At 40.7% G+C, this 16,016-nt stretch overlaps 2 protein-coding genes across 2 annotated transcripts in view; both read right to left on the bottom strand.

Annotated features, from left to right (window-relative positions):
• The window catches only part of LOC148679789 (uncharacterized), a 415,121-nt gene that overhangs the window by 30,723 nt on the left and 368,382 nt on the right, over positions 1 to 16,016 (bottom strand). The window lies entirely within an intron of this gene.
• Positions 1 to 16,016, bottom strand: part of cpne4b (copine IVb) — a 130,786-nt gene that overhangs the window by 13,964 nt on the left and 100,806 nt on the right. The window contains exons 14-15 of the mRNA XM_087295616.2: positions 7,759 to 7,892; positions 7,312 to 7,548 (exon numbers count right to left, since the gene is read on the bottom strand). Of these exons, the coding sequence (XP_087151742.1) occupies positions 7,312 to 7,548; positions 7,759 to 7,892 (371 nt within the window). The remainder of the gene's footprint in view (positions 1 to 7,311; positions 7,549 to 7,758; positions 7,893 to 16,016) is intronic.

Genomic DNA, 16,016 nt, shown 5'->3' with positions numbered 1-16,016 from the left:
GTTAGGGTAACACATGGAATGCTTAAAAATGCCCTTTTACTCTTTTGGGGATAATTTAAAATATAAGTATACAGTAACCTTGACAATTAGGATCTCCATTGTATATGCAATAAAATCAATATTGTTGTCAGTGCCAATATCCTATAGCCATATATAATAGCAAATAAAAAAAAGTGCATCAACGTATAGTGCAACTGCACTGCGGGTGTACCAGAATAAAAAAATCTATGAAGCATATACTTGTGTACTATTAACTTGGTACTATCTATTGTTAAAGTACTGAATTGTAATAAATTATGTCTCTCTCATGTTTTGCTTCCAATGTGTTTTTTCTCAGCTTTCATTATTTTAACTAAATCAATATTGATTTGCTATTTCAAAGTATATTTAAAATACTTTTATTAATTATATGCATTTCTTTACAAAGTCATTAAATTATATGCTTTTGTTTCATTTACTTAAAAGAAAACTATCCAATCACATGAAAAAGCTGAACTTTGTATGAACTCAACTTCAGAGGCAAGGACACAGCTGGGTCAAAGCAGGACAGAACACATCTAACAGAAACAAAGAAACTAAGAAACACTTTCAGAACCAGGACTGTTCTACATGAGCGATTTCAAGCGCCTTAATTAAACTAAACACAGGCCTATAAAATTTAAGAGCTTTGATGTTTTCCTTCCTTCTGTTCCAGCGCAGAGATGCTTGTTATTGGTGCTCAAACAGACAGCTGTGAGAGCAAAGCACTGACCTGAGAGAAGAGAGAGATGAAAAGGAGCCAGGATGCCTTCAGATGTAAGGCATCCTCTTGTACTTTGCTTTCCCAACTAAACCCTGACTGGAGCTACGACGCTTTTTCTTAAATCACCAAACCTGGCATGAAGCATTTCTCTTCATTAGACACATCTGTTCATTAAGCTTTGATTTCTGAGCCATCCTTGTAGTGTTTTTGCTTTCTATAATTGTGTTTTAAAGAAGTTTCATCTTCTCCTGACAAGATACTTCTAAAATCAAAGTTGTTCATAAAAACAAAAAGAGCATTTGTAGATTTGTGTGAACTCATTCATTCATTCATTTTCTTTTCGGCTAAGTCCCTTTATTAATCTGGTTGCCACAGCGGAATTAACCGCCAACTTATCCAGCTTATATTTTACGCAGCGGATGCTCTTCCAGCTGCAACCCATCACTGGCAAACCCATACACACTCATTCGCACACATGCATACTCTATGGACAATTTAGCCAATTCACCTGTACTGCATGTCCTTGGACTGTGGAGGAAACCGGAGCACCCGGAGGAAACCCACGCAAACGTAGGGAGAACATGCAAACTCCACAAAGAAACGCCAACTCACCCAGCCGAGGCTCGAACCAGCGACCTTCTTGCTGTGAGGCGACAGCAGTACCTGCTGCGCCACTGCGTCACCTTTGTGTGAACTAACAATTTAAACTTGTGGGAAAAAGTTTGGAATAACTATATTTTTTTGTGTATGTTTTTGAAAAAAGTCCACCCTGTTGATCAAGGATGAATGTATTTGATACAGTAAAATACTGTAAAAAATAATATTGTGATATATTGTTACAATTAATCAATATAAATACATACTGTAAAAAATCTACAGCTGAAATACTGGGTCATATTCGGAAATCAAAAACCGCCACCTGCCTGCTAGATACTCTCCCTATTTGCTTAGTTAAGACCTGTCTACCATCACTGTCCACAGTGGTCACTAACATTATTCACACCTCACTGGATTCTGGATCTTTCCCAGCACTTAAAACTGCTGTAGTTATGTCAGTACTAATTTGGCCAATTACAGGCCAACTTCAAATCTGCCATTTATCTCTAAAGCTGCCTTTCCACTGCACACAACATTCAGACCAATGACTGTATAAAATATGAACGACGGGACAGCGCCTTTTCCCATTGATAATAATCATAATAATAAGTAGAAGTAGAAGAATCTAGAAAAAGAAGAAAATAGAAGAATGATGGTAACACTTTATAATAAGGTTCATTAGTTAATGCATTTACTAACATAAATTAATCATGAACAACACATGTACAGCATTTATTAATCATTATTGAACATTTACTACACTGTTAACCCTTACTGTAGATTATGCAGTAAATAACTGTAAAATAGCCAGTGTTTAGCTGTAATGAAAATAAACAGTATTTTACTGTAAAAGGAGCAGGATTTGTATGAAATTCTGTAGTGCAAAGAATAAATTACAGTAATTTACTCCATGTACCATTACAGATATTTACTGTGATAATAAATGGTAAATTACTGTTCAACCATTACTGCCCCATCTACTCTGATGCTTTATGTTGCTATTTTATATTTATTTTATCTCTGTGTTTTCTTTGGTTCCTTTTATGTTTTTAACATTGAGTATCAGGAGTCAACCAATGCCACAGAGCTTATTAAAAGGTAAGTGTAAGATATGGACGAAATGCATTTAAAGGCAAAAATATTCACACAGAGCAAAGAAATTGTCACAATAATTTTTATAACTTTGTTTACTTTTTCTATAATTAATCTAATTTAATTGCCTAGTTTGACCTATAGTTAAGATTTTAAATTGCACTTTCAACTGAATATTAGTATTTTGCTAAATAACTAGTAAAAATGTGTTATTAAAAAAAAAAAAAAAAATATATATATATATATATATATATATATATATATATATATATATATATATATATATATATATATATATATATATCTTAAACAACAAGCACATACATTTTTGCAGAGACTCAATGAATTTGTCTGGAAAACTGGCAAGTAAAAGTGCCATTAACAGTATAAAGGCTTTCCTAAATAAATGTATAAATCATGATATTTGTTGTGTTTTTTATTATTTTTACTACAGATTTGGAACGACATGAGAATCAGATTATTTATTTATTTATTTTTTCTATGGATGGAGTTTATATTATAGTATATTTTTATTGTTTTTATTAAACGATATGTGCATAACTGTGATAAATGTAGGCAGTTGCTTTGAAAATATGCTATGTACCAATGGTGTCAAACTCCTGGAAGGCCACAGCCTAGTAGAATTTAGTTCCAGCCCTGCTTCAACACACTACCTTTAGATTTAGTTTGATCAGGTGTGTTTAATTAGTATATCTGCACTGTTACTCTGTAGATTGTGCAGTAAATAACTGTAAAAAACAATTATTTAGGCATCACCACACACTCCCACAGGCTGTCCGTCTTATTCTAAACACAAAGGTGTTAGAAAGAGTTTTCAGAAAATGCTGGCCCTTTAAGAGAGCCAGGTGTTTGATTTGTTTACTGCTGAGTGTGCTCTATTCTCTGTCTATCAATTCAGATGTTGAGTCTGATATGTTTTAGGCTTTAAATAAGAATCTTAAATGAGTAAGTAAAATGTGTTCAAATGTTTTTGAGGGTTTATAAAATAAGGCTGTGTACTTGAAAGCTACATTGTTAGCTAGTTAGCCTTTCCTCATATAACTTTTTACATTACTTTTGTTTAAGTATATGTATTTATTGGATATTGCATACTGCCATAATATACAGATGCTAACAGTTGTATGTATCTTTCTGGCAACTAAGCCAAAATTAAATTCCATTATCTCAGTAAGGTAACATGTGCACATCATCACAGGGAATCACAAAAACATGATACACATAGCCATCCACACACAAAAGCTCCACTGTCCGGTCCCAGGTTGTGAGTTTGTTGCTAAGTATTTTTCAGAGCTGTGTTTCCACCTATGAATTTATATTTGAAACAATAAAAAAGTTTGTTGTCATGAGATAATTATAACAATAAAAGATTGGATCCTTTGGTTTTTCGGTGTTGCCAACTTTATTTGTTTTCTATAATTATTTTAAACTTTTTGAGATTTGACGCAGCTTTTAATTATTTAAAACTTTAAAATTTAAAATAATTATTTTGTTTTTTGCTGTTCAGTTTTTTTTTTTTTTTTTTTTGCATGGTCAGCATTGAGGAGAGAGTAACACATTTCACTGCAGCACTTTGTGTGTGTGTGTTTGTGTGTTTATTGGATATGTGATTGTGATAAATGTTAGCAGTTGCTTTAAAAGTATGCTATATACCAGGGGTTCTTAATCCTGTTCCTGGAGATCCATATCAAACACACCTAAACCAATTAATTAGGACCTGAACACCACGTGATAATTACAGGCAGGTGTGTTTGATATGGGTAGCAACTGAAATCTGCAGGAACGTAGATCTCCAGGAACAGGATTAAGCACCCCTGCTATATACCATGGGGGTCAAACTCCAAGTTACTGGAGAACTGCAGGGCAGCAGAGTTTAGTTCCCACCCTTCTTCAACATTACCTGTAGATTTCTAACAAGCCTTAATTAGTTTTATCAGGTGTGTTTAATTAGAGTTACAGCTTAAAGTCCCAGTCACACTGCACTTTTCTCCCTTTAGACTTCCATTCATACGCATGTGAATGCTGCAGACCTGGAATGCATGCTCATGCGACAAATTTTACAGTTTGCAGCATTGGAAAGTTCAAGCTTGGAGAACTCTGAACTGCAAAATCACATCATGTGATTGCTTGAGACTAATCAAAGATTAAACCATGACCTCTCTGAACAAAAATTATGGACCAGTTGCTTGCTTTTTCAATCTCTAAATATTTTGTTTAATCCCACTCCTTTTCGCAGTGCCATGTGACAGAATTGTGCATGCTTAAACGTTAGTTTGACTGCAGCCTTTCTGTGCAGACCTGGGGCTCTCAGTAATATGCAAGATGATATTTATATCTGCTGATTTCTTAATTTTGTTATACATTTTCTGTTTTATATTTGTTTGCTGCCAAAACAATAAAATAAATTTGTCAGAATTTACAACTTAATTTAAAGAATTAATAACAGGTAAAAATACTAATTAATTTTAGTAACACCTTGACATACTATTGTGTATGCAGTATAATGCTGTGAGTTGTAACACTACAGTACAGTAATTAACTGTACACAGTTTCCAGTTAGTTACCACTACTGCTCTATTACAGTGATTAACTGGCAACACTGTTGCCAGCTACTCACTGCAATGGTTCAGTTACAGTAAACAACTGGCAACACTGTTGCCAGCCACTCACTGTAATGGTTCAGTTTCAGTAATTAACTGGCAACACTGTTGCCAGTTACTTACTGTAACCAAACTTTTACAGTGAGTAGCTGGCAACAGTGTTGCCAGTGTTCTTCTGTAAAAAAGCCTGGTAAGGTCTAACAGTGTAATGCATAATTAACATCCAAGTCCATGCTTGTTAACATTGGTTAATGCACCATGAGTTAACATGAATTAACAATGAACAACTGTATTTTCATTAACTAACGTTAACTAGCATGAACAAATACAGTAGTAAATGTATTTAAAAAAAAAGTGCAGCAGACAAAACAATGAGAATAATAATACAGAAAACATTACTATAATAATGATAATATACAAAAAAAATAGTAAGAACTCAAAGAATAAAATGTATAATAAAAAATTTAAATAAAATTTATGTCAATAACAACTTTTTATTGCATTAAATTACAGGCTAAAAACATAGTGTTTACAAAAATGAATATCTGCACATATATAAGCATGATAACCAGTGCCTTAATTGACCAAAACCATCTTCTGGGGCATTTAATTGCAAGTGTAGTAATTTTTTTTTTAATTAATTAATTAATTGGGGCTGGCTCAAGTCTCGTATATTAACACAGGGGAGGCGGCCTTTATGACTTATACTGAAGCCAGCGCCTAGGAGGCAATCTAATGGCTGGGACCTTCACTCAAAAGTGGGCATGTGGCACACTTGATTCAGACACAACTGTCGGAATACGCCCTCTTGTATTACATACGTATGTCGCACAGAATTTTGTCACACATCATGAGAGAGAAGATGATTCTTGCAGTGTTCAAAATGAAGGAGTGCAAAAGGAAGAGCCCTTATTCATTGTGCGTTCACCATGGATGAATGGATGAATGAATGAAAGAATGAATACTAGAAACTCATATTATTATTCATTTATGAATAGGAATGTTTTTAATAGGCTTAACAACAAAAAACGACAACAAAAAATAACAACAAAAAAAAACTATTTTTCATCTCGCGTGCACAGACTTACACTAAGGACAACACTATAATATATCACATCCGGTCAGACAGTTGCATATGGTCTAGTCACAGGAGTTCAAATATTTTAACGGATCAGCAGCTTAACTCGGATTCGAATTTTCCACATACAGAGATGATCGGAACTCCGCGCAGCTTCCAGGCTACTCTCCATTGAAAATGAATGACTTCTGGTCTTTGAAATATATGTTGCATTCCAAATTCATAACCATCTCTCCACTCACAATCTGTTTGAGCAATTTCAGTCCGGCTTTCACCCTAACCACAGTACTGAGACTGCTCTTGTCAGAATAACTAATGAACTGTTAATGGCCGCAGACTCTGGTCTACTAACCATTCTTCATCTTATGGACCTTAGTGCAGTCTTTTAGCCCATTTCCCCTGAGTGATACGGTACGGTACGGTTCGGTTCAGTGCACTTTTATAGTAGTTCCTACAGTCAAAAGGTACCAAAAGATGAACTGTACCATACTACTTTTTGGGTAACCTTTACATATAATAACAAGTCATGGTTGACCTGAGCTCAAACAAACCTGGTCATCGTCTTGATGAACAGCCACAAAATCTGCTGTGTACTCTTTTTGTTTTAAGAGCTCGTCTAAAAGTTTCACTTTCTCCAGAAAGCTTGCATGCACTCGCCATGCATCTATATTTGAAATAACCAACTTCTTGAGTTCATGATAATAAAGAGCGCGTGATTATTGAAGTGCTTATGACATCCTTTCACTTATGGACAAACGTGAGAGTGAAGTGTAACCCCCGCTGGTCCTACACCATCCAACTTGCTCTGGGATCGAACCGGCGACATTCCACATGCGAGTCGGTTGCTCTCGCAAGGAGGCTAAAGACCATGCCCTCAAGCGTCTGTCACTAGAGCCGCTTTAGAGTTCAGAAGAGTCAGGTTAACCTGCATAGCACTTCACTTGTTGGCCTCCGCTACACTCACCCCCTATACCTCACTCCCATCTGGGTCACATGAAAAAAGTTTTTATTTCCATAAAAAAAATTGCAAATGTTTCAATGATAAAAAAGTGTGATAAATTGTATCATCTTTGCTATCACAGATGTTGTAACTAAGAATATTCAAACAGAAATATTCAGCCTATTTAGATTTATAAAAAAATAAAATGTATGACCATATTAGGTTCCGACCATATTTTACTTACATGTTTGAAGTTGCGGAAGGGCACAAACTGCACAATGTCCCTCAGGACCGGTTCTCCTTTTGGAGAGCGGAGGATTCCATCATCGCCATCCAGCATCTGCATGTCACTGAAGTCTGCGCTTCCTATGCCGACGATGATGACGGACATGGGCAGGTGTGACGCATGAACAATCGCCTCTCGTGTGTCTGCCATATCTGTGATCACTCCATCCGTCAGGATCAGCAGTATGAAGTATTCCTAGGTAATTAGGAAAACAATCGAGACTCTAAAATCTCTATTGTAACAAACAAAATTGTATTATTTATTGTTTAATATTATTTAATAACATTATTTATATTATTTTGAGTGTACTCTAACCTTTCTTAATTTGACAATAGAAGAATAATCCTGATTATGATTTATATTGTGCTTGTTTATAAAACTGTGTTTTTTCTCTCTCACACTAACCATGGCTTCTTTGGTGTGCATCTCCTCGGAAGCAGAGTTTGCAACTTTCTGGATGATTGGAGCAATATTAGTGGGGCCATATAACTGGATTTTCGGGAGGCAATTCTGATAAGCCTCAATGACACCTTGAACACCTGCAAAACACACATATAGTTCATCAGGTCATCTGCAAAAGAGACACTCTATTCTATTCTCGACTGTTTTTATTTGAAACTTTTCCTAAAGTGTTAGTTTACCCAAAAATGAAAATATTGTTATTAATGTAGTGAATTAGCTCAAAGTCAATTGAAAATTCATTTGAACAGGGCTTCAAAAGACTCGACTCTTTAATTCCAAACAAGTCAATCGTCTGGTGATCGTTTGAACAGAAAGTTGACTTTAATTACAGCTATTGCTATCAAAAATAAAACATTTATGTTTACTTAAAATATTTTAAAATACTTTGTTGACTAATCTAACAGAAACTAGCACAAACACAAATTCATACCAGTTGTAGAGAAGAGTAAAGGAAGAAAAATAAGAGTTTGAGAAAATTTAATGATGAAAAAAAAACTCAGATTTTGTATGACCAAATAAAGCGAACCGAAAATAATCAATTTAACCCATCTATGGTTTCCTTAGGGTTACATTTAGTTTACACCAGTTCAGTGGTAACCTGCAGGTGCTACTTGTGTTCCTTTTGTAATGGGAAAAACTCCTTCTATTGAGCGGAGGTAACCATGTTGTCACCGACTTGGTCCCAGTCATTCCCCTCGCTGGCCAGCAGAGGTCACCATCACCGGACTTCTAACCATTACGTCATGCTCATACACTGATTGCTACACACACCTGCAGCACATCATACTGATAATCCTTGCACACGCTTATAAGCTGCTCACACACTCAGTCCTGTGCGAAGTCTAGTTCTGCCCTGTTTGACATTACTGAGCGTTATCTCCTTGCCTGATCTCCCGCGTATTACCTGGACTGAATATCTACCTTGCCTTGCCTGCCACCTGCCTCGAACCTTGCTTGTACCCTTAATTTTGATCCACGTCGCCTGCCCTGAACTCAGCCTGATATCTCACCTCTGAACCACGCCGCCTGCCTCTGACCCATGCCTGTTATCACACTCCTTGACAGCCAGCCGCCTGCCCATAGACCCATACTAACTACGTTTGATGTGAGTATGCACGCAGTCTCTGGACAAGCTCATCGAACTTTCTATCAGGTTGGACAATTTACTCTGTACACGAAGGCCTTATCGTTCTGTTTCCCTGTGTCCAGTAACCACTGAAACCCCCACAGCTCTATGCCCCGCTGAACCCATGCAACTGGGTAGGACCCAGCTATTGCGTGAAGAACGTGAGAGAAGTTTAAAGAATAATCTATGCCTGTATTGCGGTCTATTGGGTCCAGGCCCGGATCAAGAACTCAGGGGCCCCTGGGCACATTATCTTGTAAGGCCCCCTACCTGGCCGCACCCGTATAGTTGAATTTAAAAAATAGGAATAATATAATAATTTTTAAATAAAATGAATCTATAATTTGTTGCCCACATATTTAAATAAATTATATATAGTACATATGCATTTATAGTCTACAAAGATTTAAATTATTTTCAAAGCATTAAAAAAAATACTAATAAAACTATAAAACTATATATATATATATATATATATATATATATATATATATATATATATATATATATATATATATATATATATATATATATATATATATATATATATATATTTTTTTTTTAAAGGGTATTTTAATGTATTGCTTTTACAAACTTATAAAGCATATTGTTGCCATGGCATATAATGCACAATGCTTCTCCAATCCAGTTCTATGAATCTGAGTTCTATGAATCTGAGTCTTTCATAATACAAACACTGATTTACTGTCTCTCTCCTCCTCTCCCTGTATTTTCTCTACTCTTCTCGTGATGAAGACTTGATTATAAACCTAAAAGTATCCGAAATCACACACACTATACCTCTTCTCTCCCGTCTCTCTCCTCTTCTGGGCCTTTCTCTTTCTCTCTCTCTCTCTCTCTCTCTCCCTCTCTCTCCTTTTCTGTCTGTCTCTCACACGATGAATCCAGTCCGTGCTGCGCTGCCGTTAGCCTCCTTCGCCTGGTTAATGCTAGCTAACGTTACTCATCATTTAAAGTTACCATAACGTCTTCTTCTGTACCCTCATTCTCCTGATCACGGGTCTGTTTAAAGATAATGTGTATGGAAAATGCCTCAATAAAGATGCCTTCTCTCCTCTTTCTGTCGCGTTTGCTAAATCCACTTGTCCACTCATTTTTGATCTATGACAGATATAACGTTACACTAAAGTCCGCTCAGTTCAGTGCGGGTTATTACAAAACTGACGTTTCCGCACTTGACCAATTACAGCATTCTGTTTAGTTAAAGAAAGAAAGGCAGTTTAAATACAATAATAATATTAATATGTGATCGCGATTTTTTTGCTCAGAGGAAATACAGTTGTCTGAGCAATATAGTTTTTGAAGAGAGGGAGGCGCGGCAGGCGCCTATAATAAGGCTAAACATTATTAAATACCCACGAGACACTTGTGACTTTATATCACATTTGCATTATTTAAAAAAAAAATTTCTTTCCTGTTAAAAATAAATATATTTCCAATCTGATATGTAATGGGGAGAAAAAAAGTAGCACGAGTTCAGCTGATGGTGGATTCGAACCAATGTTATGATTAATCGCGTCAAAAGATGATGCTGTGCGCCTTACAAGGTGCGCCACTGCTGCTGTATTATTTTATAGCTCTTTACTTATCTTATCTCTATCAATCAGGCATCGATGGGCGTAAACCCTGAATAGCTTAGTCCAACTAGATGCGCTATTTGCAATTAGCCTAAACAGACACTGCGAATTTGTCTTTTTTTCTCCCCCCTCGCAGGGGCCCCTAGTGCGCACAGGCCCCATCTTTTCCAAACAAAATAACACGTTAACTGTACCCATTTGTCTGAGTTATGAAAATGTTTTGATTCATACTGTCGCTATGGTCAATTCAGGAGCTGCAGGCAATTTTATGGATTACACGTTTGCCAGTAACAACTCCATTCCACTAACTTCCTGTGATTCCCCTTTAGCAATCACGGCGATAGACGGACGCCTGCTAGGGGATGGAAATATTACTTACCGCACTCTGCAACTCTCTGTTTATAACAGGCTCTCTCCATGAAGAACAACTCATGTTTCTGGTCACTAATTCTCCTCAACACGGCATCATTCCTGGTGAGATTACTGGTGATTTATGTCTTGATAAATGCTTGCGATCTATTGTCCCTGTCCAGCTCAACGCTATTGTTACCTGTCCCGATGACCCCAAGAATAATCAGATCCCCGAAGTATACCAAGATCTTTCTGAGGCATTTAGCAAGCAAAAAGCCACCAAGCTTCCCCCTCACCGTGAGTATGACTGTGCCATTGAATTATTACCTGGTACAACGCCCCCTCATGGGAGAATCTTTCCTCTTTCTCAGACTGAAACAGAGACCATGAATGCTTACATAAAGGAGGAATTGGAGAAGGGATTCATCCGCCCATCAACATCACCCGCATCAGCTGGCTTCTTCTTCGTAGAGAAGAAAGATGGAAGTTTACGTCCTTGTATCGATTACAGAGGCTTGAATGATATCACTGTAAAGAACCGTTACCCCTTGCCATTGGTCCCAGCAGCCCTTGAACAGTTACGCTCAGCCCGGTATTTCACCAAGCTTGATCTTCGCAGTGCTTATAACCTCATCCGAATTAAACAAGGAGACGAATGTAAGACTGGGTATTCTACTGTAAATGGCCACTATGAATACTTGGGTATGCCCTGCAGCCTAGCAAACAGTCCTTCCGTCTTCCAGGATTTCATTAATGAAGTGTTTCGAAATATGCTGAATCAATGGGTCATTGTGTACATTGACAACACCCTCATCTACTCCAATTCCTTACAGGAACACATTAACCATGTCAAAATGAAAATTTTAATAAGCTCCACCCTTGCCCCTTCTACTCCTGCAAGCTAACTTCGGCTGAAAGAAACTACGATGTAGGAAACTGTGAGATCTTAGCCATGAAAGCAGCAATGGAGGAGTGGAGGCATGCTAGAAGGAGCCAAACATCCATTTGTAGTGATTACTGACCACAAGAACCTGGAATATATTCGCTCAGCCAAGACTAAACCCCAGGCAGGCCAGATGGGTGCTGTTCTTCACTCGTTTGGACTTCACAGTCACGTATATCCCCGGATTCAGAAATGTCAAGGCTGATGCTCTCTCCCACCTCTCTGATGAAGAAGTACTGACTGTGGATAAACAACCGGTACTTAAGGAATCCATTGTCTTGGCCCCCATCAGATGGGATATTGATACTGAAATCACCCAAGCTTTGTTGCATAACCCCACACCTCCGGCGTGCCCCGAAAACAAGATCTTTGTTCCCCTGTCTCTAAGAGAGAAACTTATCTCAGAAGTTCATGGCAATCCCAGCTCCGGACACCCAGGTATCACTGCCACTATAGAGCTGATTCAGAACCGATACTGGTGGCTCTCAGTTAACAAAGACGTCATCAAAGTTATCAAGAATTGTGCACTATGTCACATGAACAAACCTTCTCGTCATCGTCCCGCTGGTCTGCTACAACCCCTGGAAATCCCACGTCGTCTCTGGTCACATATTGCCATAGACTTCATTAACGATCTTCCCGCATCCCAAGGCCACACCACCATACTCACCGTCGTTGATAGATTTTCCAAGTCATGCAGATTGATTCCCATTCCCAAATTACCCACAGCCCTAGAAACAGCAGAATTGCTCTGCAATTATGTTTTCCGTTATTATGGTTTACCTGAAGACATTGTGTTCGACAGAGGTCCCCAGTTTACCTCCCGCTTATGGTCTGCCTTCTTCAAAAACCTGCAAGTCTACATCAGTCTCACCTCCGGTTACCACCCACAGTCCAACGACCAGACCGTACGTCTCATTCAGGAGATTGGACGATTCCTTCACACTTACTGCCATGCCAATCAAGAAGAGTGGAGTCGGTATCTAATGTGGGCGGAATATGCACAAAATTCCCTGAGAAAAGCATCCACTGGACTTACCCCCTTCCAATGTGTACTAGGCTTTCAACCCCCTCTGTTTCCCTGGTCTGGAGAACCCTCCTAACTCCCAGCAGTAGACCACTGGTTTAAGGAATGTGAGAACATCTGGAATGCGGCACAAACTCACCTTTCCCATGCTGTCAGACGCTTCAAGGAGCAGGCAGATCATCATCGGCGCCTCAGCCCCACGTACTCCCCAGGCCAATGGGTTTGGCTATCCACCCGAGATCTACGCCTCAGACTCCCCTGTAAGAAACTCAGCCCCAGGTATGTTGGTCCATTCCAAATAGATAGTCAAATTTCTCCAGCTTCTTACCGCCTAATCCTGCCTAATCACTATCATATCTCTCCCGCATTTCATGTCTCTCTGCTCAAGCCTGCTGTTAGTCCAGCCGAGGTGGATAGGGAGGTGGCAGCCGGTGATCAGGGTCCCCCGCCAGTCATTATTGATGGAGAGGAGGCTTACCAGATCCATGAGTTCCTGAAGTCCAGAAGCCGGGGGGACAACTTCAGTACCTGATCGACTGGGATGGGTACGGTCCGGAGGAACGATCTTGAATCAACCGTAAGGATATTCTCGACCCAACTCTATTAAGTGAGTTTCACCTCCAGCATCCGGAAATGCCGGCCCCTCGTCCCCGGGGAAGACCCCGGCGTTGTGGTCCCTCTCACGTCACGAGCCGTTTGCAGGAGGGGGGCTCTGTCACCGACTCGGTCCCAGTCATTCCCCTTTCTGGCCAGCAGAGGTGATTATCACCGGACTTCTAACCATTATGTCATGTTCATACACTGATTGCTACACACACCTGCAGCACATCATACTAATGATCCTTGCACACACTTATAAGCTGCTCACACACTCAGTCCTGTGCGAAGTCTTGTTCTGCCCTGTCTGACATTACTGAGCGTTATCTCCTTGCCTGATCTCCTGCGTATTACCTGGACTGAATATCTACCTTGCCTTGCTTGCTGCCTGCCTCGAACCTTGCTTGTACCCTTGACTTTGATCCCAGCCACCTGCCCTGAACCCAGCCTGATATCTCACCTCTGAACTTTATATCCTAAAGACCTGCTATCACACTCCTTGACAGGCAGCCACCTGCCCATAGACCCATACTAACTACGTTTGATGCGAGTTTGCACGCAAGTGCGTATTGTGTGATTGTGATTAAACTGTGTTTAATAAATATACTGCAAATGGATCCCTCTGTGTCAGACTCCAGATGTCAGATGTGGTTAGCTGGTGGTCAGCTCTTTGTCCTGTGAGGCTTGTAGTGGGGTGGAGTCTGTCGTATGAAGTTTTTGAGGCGGCAAAAGGTCTAGTCGTGTTGACTTCTGGTTTCGTGTGCACTAAACTTAACTAGACTCTTGACGGAAAAGATAGAAAAAAAGGTATCAGAGATGGGAATTCCTGAGCAGTTAACCCATTTTTGAATACATTGGAATTGTATTACACACTGACCATCCAGTTCCCCTTCGGTTGGGGAACTTCAGTGCTATACAGTGCATTTGATTTTGAAAATCCACGTACAGGAGGATTCGGTTCAGAAGCCACTTGTCTGAAAGAGTATTGAACGGGCCAATGAATGCAATGAATTGGCAGCGTAAGCTTGCACAGGTGTGCTTCATTGCCAATTATCCCAGCATATAAGCACACCTGGAGCGAGCAAACGCCATCCTTTTTGCTTCAGAGACTTTCTGATCAAGTCGATGAGGGTTCCTCTTGCTGGTTCAGCGACTTCAGAATGAACGGATGTCTCCCGGTTCAGAGTGGGTTTTCGCGGCGGCAGACGGTCGAGCTGGGTTTCTCCCTTGCCTGTGGTTCTTTTGGTCCAGTCCTCCAGAGTGGTGCGTATTGTTGCAACTTTTCCTAAAAGAGCAACACAGTCGTGCAGCATGTCCTTTTCAGGATGGCGCTCTGACTGTGCGTTTCTGGATGCGGGGGTTTCCTGGCTCCGGATGATGGACACGATCACTGCATTGCATATTTGGGGGTCCAGCATGTTAATGTGGTGCTCGCGGCGGTTCATGTCGTCAGTGCGATGCCATGACCGTTGCACAGCTAAGATCGCGGCTAACTTTCGTAAGAGAGCGAGCCACTCCAGTTGCCTCCTGCTCTGCAGCGGGCGCTCGGGCAGATCTGAGGGTTCCAGTGAGAGAGAATCCGTCACCCAGGGGCTCGCGGACTTCTCGCTCCTCACGGCGCTCCATCCAAGCTTCGGGCAGTGGGAGTGATCCGTCAAACCAGATGGTAGCTCTCACGCTCGCTGACACCAGAGATCAGAGGTCATCGGAGGGTGGGCTTTCACTGTCCGACGAAGATCCTGACCCACTCGCCCCTCCAGGCAGGTGAGCGCCATCAAAACGGATCCTGAAGCGGACATGTTAGCCGTGCTTTCCCGGGCTGCTTCGGCTGTGGGGTTGGAGCTGGTTCATCCCCCAGCTCCGCGGCCTGACCGACTAGATGGGTGCTACGTGGAGGACCAGAAGGCGAAGCCTTTGAAGCCTCTCGTCCCCTTCTTCCCGGAAGTGCACAGTAGGCTCACGCAGTCTTGGAGGGCACCTTTCTCTGCCCGTGCTGCGTGTCCCTCCGCCCTCACCGCCCTTGACGGCGGAGCTACCAGGGGGTATAAGCCGATCCCTTTAGTGGAGCGTGCTATCGCGGTCAATCTTTGTCCGCGTGGTGCCCCTACGTAGCGGGGTTTGCCCCGCCTCCCGTCCAAAGCCTGTAGGTTATCTGCCTCCCTCGAAGCCAGAGCTTATAAGGCTGCGGGCGAGGCTGCTTCTGCTTTGCACGCGATGGCCACCTACCAGCGCTACCAAGCGCAGGTGCTAGCCGAGCTGCACGAGGGCGGGTCTAACCCAGGCTTACTACATGAGCTGCGCATCGCGATTGACTATGCTCTTCGAACTACTAAGTCTGCCGCGTGTGCGCTGGGAAGTACGATGTCCACACTTGTGGTTCAGGAACGCCACCTCTGGCTAAACCTGGCCGATATGCGCGATGTTGACAAAGTTTGCTTTCTTGACTCACCCATATCCCAGGCTGGCCTGTTCGGCGACACCGTCGGTAAATTCACCCAGGAATTCAAGGCGGTGAAAGAGCAGTCGGATGCAATGGGCAATGTCATCTATCGGCGCAGC

This window comes from Danio rerio, chromosome 19 (assembly GCF_052040795.2).
Source record: "Danio rerio strain M-AB ecotype USA chromosome 19, GRCz13ab, whole genome shotgun sequence".
NCBI classification, from domain to species: Eukaryota; Metazoa; Chordata; class Actinopteri; order Cypriniformes; family Danionidae; genus Danio; species Danio rerio.
This window is presented reverse-complemented; position numbering and strand designations above follow the sequence as displayed.